The sequence below is a fragment of the Muntiacus reevesi genome, chromosome 1 (assembly GCF_963930625.1).
Source record: "Muntiacus reevesi chromosome 1, mMunRee1.1, whole genome shotgun sequence".
Lineage (NCBI taxonomy): Eukaryota > Metazoa > Chordata > Mammalia > Artiodactyla > Cervidae > Muntiacus > Muntiacus reevesi.
Window position 1 is genome coordinate 198,964,698 of NC_089249.1, and position 14,205 is coordinate 198,978,902.

The 14,205-nt window shown below is 60.5% G+C and overlaps 2 protein-coding genes across 3 annotated transcripts; both read left to right on the forward strand.

Annotated features, from left to right (window-relative positions):
- The first annotated feature begins 1,024 nt into the window (after positions 1-1,024).
- Positions 1,025-9,017, forward strand: MATK (megakaryocyte-associated tyrosine kinase). Of its 2 annotated transcripts, XM_065933802.1 has the most exons (14): positions 1,025-1,102; positions 1,547-1,657; positions 2,371-2,430; positions 2,813-2,926; positions 3,013-3,128; positions 3,217-3,436; positions 3,896-3,989; positions 5,876-5,941; positions 7,177-7,276; positions 7,358-7,442; positions 7,630-7,703; positions 7,819-8,014; positions 8,388-8,474; positions 8,580-9,017. In XM_065933802.1, exons 2-14 carry the CDS (start codon positions 1,652-1,654, stop codon positions 8,817-8,819), a joined length of 1,458 nt encoding a protein of 485 aa, XP_065789874.1. In that variant the 5' UTR covers positions 1,025-1,102; positions 1,547-1,651; the 3' UTR covers positions 8,820-9,017. The 2 variants fall into 2 exon arrangements, with proteins under 2 accessions (XP_065789874.1, XP_065789884.1); XM_065933812.1 differs by lacking the exon at positions 1,547-1,657 and having other exon boundaries at positions 1,034-1,102.
- Positions 9,018-12,971: 3,954 nt separating this feature from the next.
- On the forward strand, positions 12,972-14,130 carry RAX2 (retina and anterior neural fold homeobox 2). The gene is made up of 2 exons (XM_065933827.1): positions 12,972-13,187; positions 13,792-14,130. The coding sequence occupies exons 1-2, from the start codon at positions 12,972-12,974 to the stop codon at positions 14,128-14,130; spliced, it is 555 nt and encodes a 184-aa protein (XP_065789899.1).
- The last annotated feature ends 75 nt before the right edge of the window (positions 14,131-14,205 follow it).

Genomic DNA, 14,205 nt, shown 5'->3' on the forward strand with positions numbered 1-14,205 from the left:
CAGGGAATCTTCCTGACCCAGGGATTGAACCCACTTCTATGTCTCCTGCTTTGCAGGTAGATTATTTATCCTCTGAGCCATTGGGGAAGCCCCTAATTCTTGTCATTGGGCCTCTATTCCCAGAAATCACATGACATCTTGGTGCACAGACACTTAGACTTTGGGGGTACCAGAAAATTAAATTCTGGGCATCTTGGTGCATCACCCTGCAAAGGTCAGCTTCATCCTTGTCCTTACGGACTCATCCGCTCATCCATTAGAAAGTATTCGAAATGAAATCACAGAGGAACAGCTGGGGGCTGGGCCCGCAGGCTTCAGATGCTCAGGGAACTGCCTCCTGAGCTGGAAGCTGATGCTGCCTGACCCTACAGAGGAGGAAACCGAGGCATGAGCTGGGTTGGCCTTGGAGAGGCCCAGTGTTGCTCAGCCAGGAGGCCTCCAGTTCCAGGTGATGTTTTTCCCTTTAGTCTCAATTCTCCCTTAATTTCAAGGATGATTATAAGAATATTCATGGTGGTTGACATTTTGAGGGTTTTGTGCCGGGCACCAACAGTTCTTTCCTAGGGCCAGGTACTGAAATGAGACTCTTGTTAGAGTTGGCTGAGGGCGTTGAAGTCAGAAGGGTCCACTGTGTTGTCTGGGCTCTGAGACTTGCTTACCTGCCTAGACGGGAAGCTCTCTCCTTCCCCTCCCTGTGCCTCGCTGCCCTCGCTCCGGGAGGCGTGGATTCCCGGAATGCGCGGGTTGCGCGCCCCGCGGCGCCAGGCCGGGAAGTGGCGTGGATCTCGAGAGCGCCGCCGGCCCCCGCCGGGGCCGCGCGGGAGGCGCTGGGGGCCCCGGAGGCGGGGCGGGGAGGGGCCGCCGGTGGCGCGCGCCGAGCAGACCGCAGTGCGGCCGGCGCTAGGACCCGCGGGGGCCGCTCAAGCTGCCGCGCCTCCCGCTCCCCCCACCCCGATCCCAGCTCCCCACCCCCCCAAAATGAGGAAACGCAGCAACTTGCTCCAAGTTGTGCAGCCGGGGCCGCCTCGGGGTGCGCAGCCGGCGCGCGGGGGCCCTCCTGGGGGCGGGCACGGAGTGCAGCCCAGGGGCGACCCCTGAACAGGTGAGGGCGCCGGAGGGGATAGTGGGGAAAGACCGTAGGACTGTGGGGGGGGGGCCCCAAGGGCTAGCGGGTGGGGGGATGCTGGGCGAGCGCGGGAGGGGCCAGTGTGCGAGCGCGCGCGTCCGGGGCGCGCGGCCGGTACGCGGCTGGGGCGGGTAGGGTTGGATGCGCCCAGCAGTCGGGTGGGGTGGTATTTTTGTAGGTGAGGGTATGCGCGTCTGCAGCCCCTGGGTGTGTGTATCCGCGCGTCCACGTGGAGGGGTGTGCGCGCGTGTCTCTGCGCTGCGTGTGCGCGGCCCTGCGTGTAGCCCTGCGTGCCCGGGTGGCCCAGCGTGTGGCGCCCAGGTGTTCAAGTGTGGGTTGTGGTGGGGGGGCGGCACACACATTTCCGAATGTCTGTGCGTGTGTTCACACGTGTAGACGTGTGTGCACAACTGTCTCTAGGAGAAACTGCTTTTGCTTGCACACCCGCGTGCCTGTGGGTACCTGTGTCCACCTGTGTCCAAGCCCTGTGTGTTTCTGTGTGTTCTCGTGTGTACATGGATCAGTATGCGTGTGAGTACATAGAGGGCTGGGGATTTCTGGGGGCGGAGACTCACTCCTCCCCACCTGGCCCACGGCTCGGCCACCTGGTGGGATCCGTGGGGAAAGCAGGGGACAGAAATGCCCCCACCCCAGCACCAGTGCGGGACTTTGTGTTCTGTCCTCGGGTGGGGAATGGGGGCGGGGGCAGGGGGGGCGGATCAGAGACCCACCGGCAGCCAGAGGAACCCAGCAGGGCGGCACTGCCCAGCCCCACCCCCGCCAGGGTCAGAGATTCTTGTGAATGACCTTGAATCATCCTCTGTTTCCTCATCATACCCCTGCCTACTTTACCAGAAAAGAGGAAGAACCAGGTTCCGTTTAGAGGCTCCAAGCGCCCCACGTTTAGTGGCTCCAAGCGCCCCACGTTTAGTGACTCCAAGTGCCCCAGTGTGGGCTGCTGGGGCCTGAGCCAGCGCCTGGCCACTCACTCTGAGCCTGCCCTGTGCCTCAGTTCCCCTTTGGGGATGACGGCGCAGCCGGGCTCCCTGCTAAGTAACTCTCCCAGGGAAAGGCCACCTCCCCTGAGGGGCTTGGGGACCAGCGCCTTGGGGCCCCCACAACCCCTGGGGTGGGGGAGAGGCCGCCCGACGGTCGCCTCCACCTGGGCCAGGCTGGAAACGGCCGCTGGGCCCCCAGCCTGGCTTGAATCTTGAGCTCTCCAGCTGGTCTCTGCCCCTCCCCAGGGAAGCCCTCGCTTCCTCCACGCCTGGCACCCCTCACCCATCTCAGCCAGGATGCCAACGGTGAGTACTCCCAGCTGGGTGCCTGGGCCCAGGCCCTTCCTCGCCTCTGGCCACAGGACCGCAGCTCCGTGGGGCTGGGGGGTAGGGGTGGGGGACCATCTGACCCGTGTCCCCTTAGGCGGCGGCCGCAAGTCTTTTCCTGTCACTTGGTGTTTTTTTTCCCACTCTTTCCTGCCATCTTCTACCCTGGGGGGTCCCTCTGTTTGTGACTCCGTTTCCTCTACTGGGTGCTCTGTGCACCCCCCACCCCCACCATCTCCTCTCTCCTGTGTTCTGTTCCTGGTCTCTGCCTCAATACAGTCTTTCTCTCTCCTGGGGGCCCCACCCCCGACCCCCATCATCTCTCTCATGACCACTTTCGCCCTCTCGCCACGCCCCCCAGAGGCGCTGGGCCCCCGGCACCCAGTGCATCACCAAGTGTGAGCACACACGCCCCAAGCCCGGGGAGCTGGCCTTCTGCAAGGGCGACGTGGTCACCATCCTTGAGGCCTGCGAAGTGAGTAGTGGGGGATGTGCTTGGACAGCGGGGGTGCTCCTCCAGGAAACATCTCCCCCCACCGACCCCTGGCTCCCTCCCGGCAGAATAAGAGCTGGTACCGTGCCAAGCACCACGCCAGCGGGCAGGAGGGGCTGCTGGCGGCTGGGGCGCTGCGTGAGCGAGAGGCCCTCTCGGCGGACCCCAAGCTTAGCCTCATGCCGTGAGTCCTGGGGAAGCGCCCCCGGGACGCGGGTGGGGTCAGCAGGGCCCGGCCAGCCCCGCCCAGCCCGCCCTTCCACCCGCCACAGGTGGTTCCATGGGAAGATCTCGGGCCAGGAGGCGGTGCAGCAGCTGCAGCCGGCCGAGGATGGGCTGTTCCTGGTGCGGGAGTCGGCACGGCACCCGGGTGACTACGTGCTGTGCGTGAGCTTCGGCCGCGACGTCATCCACTACCGCGTGCTGCACCGCGACGGCCACCTGACTATCGACGAGGAGGTCTGCTTCTGCAACCTCATGGATATGGTGGAGGTGCGGCCGCCCAGGCCCCCTAGTGCAGAGATGTAGGGAGGCTAGGCTTCAGCCCGTCCCAACAGCTGGGTAGACATGGGACCCCCGCACCAGAGGCTCATGCTTCCCAATGGGGACAAGGAGGCGCTGGTCCCTGGACCACCCCGCTCCAGATAGTCTGAGTTCTTCAGGTCCCCCCATCTCCAGGGGCTGGGATGACTGCTCCAGGGACACCCAGGAACCTCCAATTTGACACCAATCCCAAGACACACACCCCCATCCTCCTGTTTCCTCCTCTGCATCCTTTCCTGTTCCCATGGAAACCAGCCTAAAGAGTCCTGTGGGAACCCACCCCCTCTCCTCCTCCCCAGCGCCCACCCACCCCTCGGAAGAACCCCCTGGGAAGGGGACGGGAGGCAGGGGCTCACCAGATGTGGGGGTCGCACTCACGGCTGCCTCTGCCTGCCTCACCCCCTGCAGTATTACAGCAAGGAGCAGGGGGCCATCTGCACGAAGCTCGTGAGACCGAAGAGAAAGCAGGGCACCAAGTCGGCGGAGGAGGAGCTGGCCAAGGGTAGGGGCCCCGCCCTTCCTGCCTGAGCGGCCTGGCCTGGGGAAGCAGGGCACACAGCCAAGGCTGCCTACCTGAGAAGGTCACAGTGCCAGGCCCTGCAGGCAGAAGACCTGGGTGCCCTTGGGCTAGGTGGGGCGCGCCTGCACATACCCATCAGCACACCATCCATCCATTTCCAACACCAGCTGCTTCCCCTTGTTTCATCATCCTTCACCTGAGTCAGAAACCCTGGGCAGATCCTCAGTGCCACCCCATCCCCGGCCCCCCACCTTCCCACAGCCCCTCCACGGCCAAGTTCTATTAACACCAGTTTAAATCTGGCCCCTCCCTGTCTGAGTGCCCCCACCCTGGCCCAGCCTTGGACCTTCCCATCAGACCACCTCCTTCCTGAGGGGGGAGTCCCCCTTCCTCCCCAACCCTGTGGCCTCAGAGGCAACTTTCTACATGAAAATCCACCCACCTCACTCCCGTGTCTAAAGTGGGGAGGCCAGGCAGCTCCGCTGCCTTCTAGAACCTTCCGTTGTGGCTGAGCTATCTTTCCTGGTTCATCTACGAGGCCCTTCTTTTCCACATGCCCCTGGGGTTGTGTGACTCTGCACTTACCCTCATGCCTCTGGACTGTTGTGCATTTTGTTCCCTTTACCTAAAATGCTTTTCCCGCCCTTGAATAGTGAGATCTCCCACATTCAGAGCAAGCACACCCTGCCCTGGCCACCCACCTTTGAACCTGGTGATCGTGGCTGTCTTCTTGGAAATGTCTTGGGGATGACACCCGGGTGGAGGCTGTGCCTAACCGTATCCAAGGGCTGGTGATTTTAAGAGGGTATTTGTTTGGGAAGAGGCGGAGACCTACAGAGTCTGTCAGAGGACAATGCAGGGGGGTGGGAGAACACAGGCATGCTCGGCACAAAGATCAGGGAAGCTAGAACAAAGATGATGACTTAAAATATTTATTTTTATTTATTTGACTGCACTGGGTCTTACTTACCATCTAAGAGTGTGTTAGTCGCTCAGTTGGGTCCGACTCTTTGCAACCCCATGGACGGTAGCTGCCAGGCTCCTCTGTTCATGGGATTCTCCGGCCAACAATACTGGAGTGGGTTGCCATTCCCTTCTCCAAGGGATCTTCCCAACCCAGGGATTGAACCTGGGTCTCCTGCATTGGAGGCAGATTCTTTACCATCTGAGTATGGGAAGCTCTTCACTTATCACCTTTCCTGGTGGTAAAGAATCTGCCTGCAATGCGGGAGACCCAGGTTCAATCCCTGGGTCGGGAAGATCCCCCAGAGAAGGGAATGGCAACCCACTTCAGTATTCTTGCCTGGAGAATCCCATGGACAGAGGGACCTGGACGGCTACAGTCCATGGGGTCGCAGAGAGTCAGATACAACTGTGTGACTAACACTTTCAGGTCTTACTTGTGGCATGTGGGATCTAGTCCCCTGCCCAGGGTTCGAACCCAGGCCTCCTGCATTAGGAGCATGGAGTCTTAGCCACTGGACCACTGGGGAAGTCCCAAGATGACGACTTAGAGTGCTGGCATATTCTAAGAATGTTCCAGAACCTTTACCAGAAGTTCTGGAAACTTTCCCAGTATCCGTTGTATATTTTGGTCTGTGTATCCCTGGTGGAGGGAGGAGGGCAGAGGGAAAGCACCGTAAAGGAAGATTCTGCAGGGTCCTTGGAAGGACACAGTCTCCAGGTAGAAGAGAGAAGGGCCCTGACAGGTGGGCCCTGTTGCCTTCACCACCACCCCCAGCCCCCATAACTGGTACCAGGAGTGTGGTGCATCACACGTGGCCGTGGGCCGCTGCTATGGGGTTAGGGCCTGGTCTCCTGCCGGGTGGAGCCGCTGGCAGCCCTCTCACTGGGTCTCCCCCCTACAGCCGGCTGGTTACTTAACCTGCAGCATTTGACGCTGGGAGCGCAGATCGGAGAGGGAGAGTTTGGAGGTGAGTAGGGGACCTAGTGGGGGCTGAAGGAAGAGAGGGGGGTTCCCAGAGATGAATTGACACCCACGTTTGATACCTATTTACCATGCCACTGAGGACACAAGGGCTCCTCTCTATGGAAGGAGGTTCATGACAGCCAGGATGAGGAGAGAAGTGATGAGGGCAGGTACCCAGTGGGTATGAGTGAGTCCTTCACACCCCTGGACCCTTGCACACTTCTATTTTATTATTATTTGCATTTTGGCTATGCAGCCTGTAGGATCTTAGCTTCCCAACCAGGGATCGAACCTGCATTAGTAGCATGGAGTCTTAACCACTGGACCACCAAGGAAGTCCCAAATGTTTAAAATGTATGAGTTATTATTATTATTTGGCCATTCTGCACAGTTTGTGGGATCTTAGTTCCCCATCCAGGGATTGGACCCTTGCACTCAACAGTGACATCTCAGAGTCCTAACCACTGGACCACCAGAGAAGTCCCAGGTCCCTCTGTGTCGATGCCACAGCCTGAGGTTATTATCCTGGGAGGTCCCAGGGCTTGGATCAGGACCTTCTCTGGAAAGGGCTGGTGTGCGCATGTTTTCGGTCACGTCTGTTCAGCTCTGCCCTTGTTATAGGAAAGCAGCTACAGGCCACAGGGAGACAAACAACCAAGGCCACATGCCAATAAAACTTTATGGACACTGAAATTAAATTTTGTATCATTTTCATGTCATGAAATAGTCTTCTTGATTTTTTCCCCCCAACCATTTAAAAAATGTAAAAACCCATTGTGAGCTTGCAGGCCTTGCAAAAACCCTTGAGGGGACTAGAGTGCGCTCAAGGGCTGGAGTTTGCAGACCCCTGGTTTAGGTGACTATCTTTGTTCCGGGTCTGGAGCTGGTTGGCTTTCTAGGTGGCTCATTGGTAAAAACCCGCCTGCCAACGTAAGAGACGCAGGTTTGGTCCCTGCGTTCAGAAGAACCCCTGGAGGAGGAAATGGCAACCCACTCCAGTATTCTTGCCTGGAGACTCCCATGAACAGAGGAGCGTGGTGAGCTACAGTCCATGGGGTCGCACAGAGTCAGACACGGCTGAGCAATTGAACAACAACTGGAGCTTACCGGGAGGGGTTTCCAGGCCTGGGGACCTGCCACTGCATTGGCCTCTTCCGCGGTTCATATGACTGGGTATGCGCGTGTCTGTCTTGTCTCTGTGGGGTCCTGATCTCCTCCCCACCCCTGCCTTCCCCCCAGCTGTCCTGCAGGGTGAGTACCTGGGGCAGAAGGTGGCCGTGAAGAATATCAAATGTGACGTGACAGCCCAGGCCTTCCTGGACGAGACAGCGGTCATGACGTGAGTCCTAGGTATGGCAGGGTAGGGCGCCCTAGGGCCAGGGTCCCACCCCGCCTTCACCCCATACCCACCTGCCCCCAGGAAGGTGCAGCATAAGAACCTGGTGCGTCTACTGGGTGTGATCCTACATCAGGGCCTCTACATCGTCATGGAGCACGTGAGCAAGGTGGGGCAGGACCTAAGGGTGGTGGGGGGCGGTGGGAGCAGGGCTGGGGGGTCGGGGTGGGGTGGGAGTGGGGCAGAACCTGAGGATGGGGGTTAGGGGTGGGGCAGGACCCAGGGGTCTGGTAGAGTGCTGGTGGGGCAGCTGAGCAGCCTCCAGCACTCCTAGACCCTGCCCGCATCCCCCACAGGGTAACCTGGTGAATTTTCTACGGACGCGGGGCCGAGCCCTTGTGAACACCCCGCAGCTCCTGCAATTTTCCCTGTGAGTGGGGCTCCAGGGGGTGGCAGGGAAATCAAGGCACAGAGCAGGGAGGAGCCTGGCCTTGGGAGTCTGGCCCAGGCATCCCAGGCCCTTGCCCAGTGCCCCCTCCTCCTAGGCATGTGGCCGAGGGCATGGAATACCTGGAGAGTAAGAAGCTGGTGCACCGCGACCTAGCCGCCCGGAACATCCTCGTCTCGGAGGACCTGGTGGCCAAGGTCAGCGACTTCGGCCTGGCCAAAGCTGAGCGGAAGGGGCTGGACTCCAGCCGGCTGCCCGTCAAGTGGACAGCACCCGAGGCTCTCAAGCACGGGGTGAGCCCCCCTTACCCCCAGGGCCCTGGGACCCTAGTTCCACTATGAGCCCCGGGGCGTGTCTCTGGCCTCTGAACCTCCAAAAGAATGGCTTCACTTCCCCTGTAAACCCTTGGCCACTAATTGTTCCTTTTAGCCCTTCTCTGAGCCTTTGTCTCCTCATTTCTGCAACAGTCTTGGGCTCAGCGAGTGAGAGCAAGAAACACCTTGTTTTTCACTGAGTCTGGGTTGAGGGGTAGGAGGATTCAGAGGCAGGAGTCTATTGGGAGGAGACTACAGAGTGAAGGTCAACCCAGGGGGACTTCCTGGAGGAAGCAGGAGCTGGAGCAGAAGCCCTGAGAGGTCCCTCTCATCCTGATCTCGGGCCCCACAGAAGTTCTCCAGCAAGTCGGATGTCTGGAGCTTTGGGGTGCTGCTATGGGAGGTCTTCTCATATGGCCGGGCTCCATACCCCAAGATGGTAAGCAGGGTCGAAGGGCTGGGCGGGAAGGTGCTGGGTCCCTTGCCCGTCTAGGGGGTCGTGATCCTGACCCCCAGCTCACACTGGAGTGGCCTCTGCCCGCAGTCACTGAAGGAGGTGTCAGAGGCCGTGGAGAAGGGGTACCGCATGGAGCCCCCCGAAGGCTGCCCTGGGTCCATCCATGCCCTCATGGGCAGCTGCTGGGAGGCTGAACCCACTCGCCGGCCGCCCTTCCGCAAACTGGCTGAGAAGCTGGCCCGGGAGCTACGCAGTGCGGGTGCTTCAGCTCCCAATGGGGGGCAGGACACAGACGGTCCCGCCCTGCCCCGCAGCCAGGAGCCCTAACCCTGCCCGCGGGGCTTCGAGCCCCAGAGGACTAAGAGAGTGGGGGGCTCAGGGTGGGGATGCGGACCAGGCCTGAAGAGGGGCAGGGCCGGTGAGCTGCCTGCCTGGCTCGCACCACAGGGGCAGGCCCATGCTGGGGGCTCCAGAAGTCCATGGGCACCTCGACCCCAGGAGGCGAAGGATTAGCGCCTGGATAAAGACTGGTTCCAAAACTGGGTGTCTGAGTGTCTCTCTGCTGCCCCTTGTGTCCGCCCTGGGGCCCGTCACTCAGCCTGGGGGCCATCTGCCTGCCCGCTGATCTGCCCACTGAGGGGGCCACCTGGCTGGGAGCTTGCTGCCCCTGAGGGCACATGTTTCCCTGAGTATGCCAGCCAGGAGACCCTCCAGGCCAGGGCCACAGCCACCCGAGGATCCACTTGCCATCACCTGCAGGTCCCCCGTTTCCTGCTGTAGCCCTCGGGGTCCCGGGTGCAAAGGACCGTGGGAGAGTTCCAGGGGCCGTGGAGGTCTGAGCCTCTGTCTGGCACCTCTCCTCCCCCGCCTTTCCCTTTGAGAGAGCAAATGGAAGCCCGGATGGGGAAGAGGGGCTGCGAGGATAGCAGCGTCCCCTCCTGGGGCACTCCAGGGTGGTTATGTCCTCCACCTGTCACCCCCAACAGCCTCACCCAGTGACTCTGGGGAACACTCGCTAGGAAAAGTCAGCGGCACGACCTGTCCCAGGGCCCTGTCCATTCTCCAGCGGGGGCTGGGGCTCGCGGCTTGCACCCCCAGGTTCGAATCCTGACTCCACCACTCTGTGGCCCAGGCTCACCGTGACCCAGCACCTCAAACTGAGGGTGTGTCTGGGATGGGGGTGTTGGTGCTAAACCCGGGGTGTCCCAGGGAAATGGGGGGGGTGTGGTCTCCCTCCCTCCCCCACCCCTGCAGCCTCCTCTGTGATCAGGCGTCTTCTGGAGGAGCCATGAGGACCCCAGGGGCTGAGTGCACATAGCTGGTGCCCAGTTGTTACCACGACTGTCAACCACCCCCTCTCCGATGACACTCCCAGATGCTTCAAGGTTGCCTGGAGAGAAGTGTCTGGCCTGTGGCGTGTGGCCCCCACCCCAGGAACCCCTGAGCTGGTGCAGGGATCCCAGGCCACGGCACGGCCTCCCACCTCCACTGGCCCACCCCTGCCCAAGTTGAGCTGTTCATATGTCTCAAGGTCACACTGCTGCTGCTGCTGCTGCTAAGTCACATCAGTCGAGTCCAACTCTGTGTGACCCCATAGACAGCAGCCCACCAGGCTCCAGTCCCTGGGATTCTCCAGGCAAGAATACTGGAGTGGGCTGCCATTTCCTTCTCCAGGGCATGAAAGTGAAAAGTGAAAGTGAAGTCGCTCAGTCCAACTCTTCGCGACCCCATGGACTGCAGCCTACCAGGCTCCTCCGTCCACGGGATTTTCCAGGCAAGAGTACTGGAGTGGGGTGCCATTGCCTTCTCCCAAGGTCACACTGGCCTCCTGCAATTCGCCACCCACAGGAGCCCCACCCACTCTCTGGCCTCAGTTTCCCCACCAGCACCTGAAGGGGATTAGTGATTCTTCCTGGGGGAGAAATGCAGGATGGGAGTCCAGAGAGGCTGACAGTGGCCTGCCCACTCCCCCCTGACCCAATCCAGCTGGAGAAGGCAGCCTGTCACTGTGGCCCCACACCACCCTGCCCACCCCTAATCCAGCCCTCTAAGCTGACACAGCGTCTGGGCCGGCAGCTGCTGGCTAAGTCGCCAAAGCAGTGCCCCCCCGCCCCTTGCCCCGCGCCTAACACCCCGATCCCTCCTGCACCTCTTAACCCACTGGGGCCAATTAGCTAATTGGGGGCTGAGAACAGAGCAGCTCATTAGCGTTTTAAAGTGATGAAGCAATTAGGGGGATTACCTCCCCCCACCCCCACTCCCCCTCTCCCGAGGCCTGGCTCCCCCTACCACAATGCCCCAGAGCATCTCAAAGACGGGGCCACTGAGGCCTGGAGGGGCCTCACTCACCGCCCCTCCAGCCTGGACTCAGAGCTCCTGGAACCTCCCTGTCCGGCTGACCCCTTGGGTGCTAAGCCCTCTGCCTACCCAGACCCCCTCCTCCTCTGAGGCCATTCGGCCCTGCCAGCACTCCAGGGCCTGCCCCTCGGTGCTGTGAGTGTCCGACTGTGCACACATGCACGTGTGAGCACCGCCTCCCTATCTCTGTGTGTGTCGTCCCCCTACAAAGCCAGCATTCTGGAAGGACTTAGCTCTGCTTCTGCTTGCACTCACTCTGGTCCATCCACGGGCCTGGGTCTCCAGCCTCACTCCACTGAGACAACCTACCTCCCTCCATCCCTCCCGTCCTCCCGGGCCTCCTTTTGCCCCCTGTCACCCCCAGGGCCCCTCCTGTTTTCAGGGCACCCCTTGCCAGAGCACCCCCAAGCTCCTTGGATTGGGCAGGGGGTTGACCATCCAGTCTCAGGGTATCACCAAGGTCCTACTTGGTGCTCAGGCCACCGCCGGAGGGACAGTCCCATCACCCACTTGTCCCCAGACAGGGGCTGGTTTCACCAGTCTTCTTCCATCCTCAGACTTTCTCTCCCCAGAACTTTTAAAAATATTTTTATTTACTTGGCTGCACCGGGTCTTAGTTGAGACATGTGGGATCTAGTTCCCTGACCAGGGATCCAACCCAGGCCCCCTGCATTGGAGGTGCAGAGTCTTAGCCACTGGACACCAGGAAAGTCCCCCTTCCCCCCAGAATTACTCTCCTGTCCCCCTCCCCCCAAATCTAGCCCTGACCAGGCCTCTAGCCTTCTCCTGGCCTCCCATCTTGCCCATAACACTCATCCAAAATGCCACCTGTGCCCCCTCATGCTCCACAACCTTCCATGGCTCCCCAGTACCCTGTTCACACCCGCGCTTGTCCAGAATTTACACCCTTACACTCCATCTCCCATTCTACTCACCTTCCTTAAAAGAACAACCCTCCGTCCCCTGCTTGAGTTTTCCTACCAGGTTTCTGACCACCTGACATGCTGCAATTTAGTTAGTTATGGATTATCGGTCTCCCCCAGCAGGGTGCCAGCTCCAACAAGTGTGTCTGTGCTTTGTTCCCTGCTGTGAACAGTACCTGGTATTCAGTAAGCGCAAATGTTTACTGCGCTTAAATGTTTATTGAGTGACTGAAAAGTGAGCTTCTATTCATACTTCAAAACACAGCTAAAATGCCCCATACTCCTTTGCCCTGGACAGTGCCCAGAGGAACCGACTGGAATCACCGTCACCTCTGGGGACTTCAGCTTCCCCAACTCCCCTTGACATCTGTGAATCTGAGAGGTTCTTTTCTCACTCCAGATGATAACAAAAGCAGGTGACAGTGGCCGATTTAGTGAGTGCTCACTAAGCTCTCACCGTTGGCCAATCACTGTATATCTTTCCATCAATGTACTCTTTCATCAGCTCACTGAGTCCTGTTGCTGCCATTTTACAGCTGGGGAACTGAGGCCCGGGGAGGGGGAGGCTCTTGTTTACGTTCTAGACCAAGGTGTGGCAGACCCAGGCTAACGGTGTCCTGCTGCCCGGCACTCCCTCTGTAGCTCAGAGCAACCAGCGCCTGGGCGGGAGGGGCCCCCTCAATTAATCACCTCGCTAATCCTCCTCCCCGCCCGACCCCAACCCCCTCGGGTCTGGATAGGCCAGGCCAGCAGCAGACAGCACCGGGCCCACGGGGGCTGTTAGAGGGGCTGCCGGGAGCAGTGCGCACTGGGAGGTGGGCACGGGTGGGCCTGGGTGGGAGGTGGGAGCACAGACAGCCCGCCAGGGCGGAGAGCTGGGGGCTAAGAAAGTGTTTCTTAGGGCAGTAGCCCAGATCCTGCCTTCCTGGGAGTCACAGACACAGAGACAAAAGAGACAGAGAGCTGCAGAGGGAAAGAGAAATAGAGGCAGAGACAGAAAAATCATCGGAAAGGAGGAAGTGGAGTCAGAGGGAGGTCACCTGAGATGCACAGAGAGGCAGAGGGAACGCCGGACCCAGTGGAGGGAGAAGCCCCTCCATATCTGACCCCAGATCCGGCAAGGGGCGGGGGTGTCCCTCCCCTATCTCACCACCATCTGTCCTGCTGCCTTCCTGCCAGGTGGGGGCAAAGAGGAGCCATGTTCCTGAGCCCAGGTGAGGGGCCAGCGGCGGAGGGTGGGGGGCCAGGGCCCGGAGAGGAGGCCCCCAAGAAGAAGCACCGGAGGAACCGCACAACCTTTACCACCTACCAGCTGCACCAGCTGGAGCGGGCGTTCGAGGCCTCCCACTATCCGGATGTTTACAGCCGTGAGGAGCTGGCTGCCAAGGTGCACCTGCCTGAGGTGCGCGTGCAGGTGAGGGTGCCCCCAACTGCCCCCGAGGCAGCCGGTGCCAGAGACAGACCCTCCCAGGGCAGGGCAAGCCTTCCCAGAGGAGGGGACGTGGGGCTGGGGCCTTGATGTTTGAGTAGGAATGTGCCAGCTAGCAAGGAGGAAGGGCATTTTTCTAGGCATCCAGAACAATGAGTGCAAAGATGTGCAGGAGTTAAACTGGAGGCATTTCTACTGAGCTCCGTGTTGAGGCGGGTGGAAGGGGAGGCAGAGAAAGCTGGTGAAGCCCCTCAAATGCCAAACTCAGTGGCTGGAACTTCATGCTGAGACCCAAGGTAGACCAGGCAGGAGGCTGAGGAGCCTGAGGGGGCCTGGGCAAAGGGAAAAGCAAGGAGAACCTGGACTCAGAAGGCTTCAGGAATGATCTAATGGGGGCCAAGAGGCAAAGATCTTGCTCTCAGAACAGCCGTCTCCTCGGGGTAAGTAATGTTGGCATCGCAAGGGGTAGGAATCAGGTCAGACAGCAGGCAGAACGCTGAGAGGCTGGGAGGCCCAGGGAGGGAGAGAAGCCTTGCCTGGCGCCCGCCAGCCACCTCTGACATGGGAGCACCTCTCTTGCTGCCTCCAGGTGTGGTTCCAGAACCGCCGGGCCAAGTGGCGCCGCCAGGAGCGTCTGGAGTCAGGCTCCGGGGCCGTGACAGCCCCAAGACTCCCCGAGGCCCCAGCACTGCCCTTTGCCCGCCCTCCCACCATGCCACTGTCCTTGGAGCCCTGGCTGGGCCCAGGGCCCCCAGCTGTGCCAGCCCTCCCACGCCTCCTGGGCTCGGGCCCAGGGTTGCAGGGCTCCTTTGGGCCCCACGCCTTCAGTCCAGCCTTCATGGACGGCTTCACCCTGGAGGAGGGTTCCCTGCGGCTGCTGGCCAAGGAGCACGTGCAGGCTCTGGACAGGGCCTGGCCGTCAGCCTGAGCCTGGTGTCCGCCCAGCCCCTCCTGCTCAGCCTGTCCATGGCCACCCACACCAAGTCCCCCACCCACCACCACC